The 353-nt window shown below is 49.0% G+C and overlaps 1 protein-coding gene across 1 annotated transcript in view; it reads left to right on the top strand.

Moving 5' to 3' along the window:
• Positions 1-353, top strand: part of LOC119592422 (MAM and LDL-receptor class A domain-containing protein 2-like) — a gene marked incomplete in the record, with an annotated part of 30,439 nt that overhangs the window by 29,528 nt on the left and 558 nt on the right. The window contains 1 exon segment of the mRNA XM_037941244.1: positions 70-349. Within this exon segment, the coding sequence (XP_037797172.1) occupies positions 70-256 (187 nt within the window).

Consider the following 353-nt stretch of genomic DNA (forward strand, 5'->3'; position numbering starts at 1 on the left):
GACATCAGATTCCACACAGCGTAATAATTTCAATCCCACGTAGACTAAAACTCCAACTTTGTCCCCCAGGTACTCATCCTCGCCGCCGGTCCAGAGCGACTGGGACAACCCCCGCAACCAGCCCTACTTCGGCCTGGACATCCCCCTCCCAACCGCCGACGAATACCCACTCGAAGATCTCTCGAGTTCGAGCGCCACGGGAGTGTCGAATCCGTCGTTCCTCGCAGACCATGAAAACCCGGTGTCTGATTTATGAGATCCTGAAGACTTAGTGAAGAGAAAGAGAGAAACAATTTAAATTTGATGTGCGAAAGGAAGCATGAAAAGTTTTCTGATTTATAAAACTTTTCTCT

The sequence above is a fragment of the Penaeus monodon genome, chromosome 30 (assembly GCF_015228065.2).
Source record: "Penaeus monodon isolate SGIC_2016 chromosome 30, NSTDA_Pmon_1, whole genome shotgun sequence".
In the NCBI taxonomy this organism is placed as follows: domain Eukaryota; kingdom Metazoa; phylum Arthropoda; class Malacostraca; order Decapoda; family Penaeidae; genus Penaeus; species Penaeus monodon.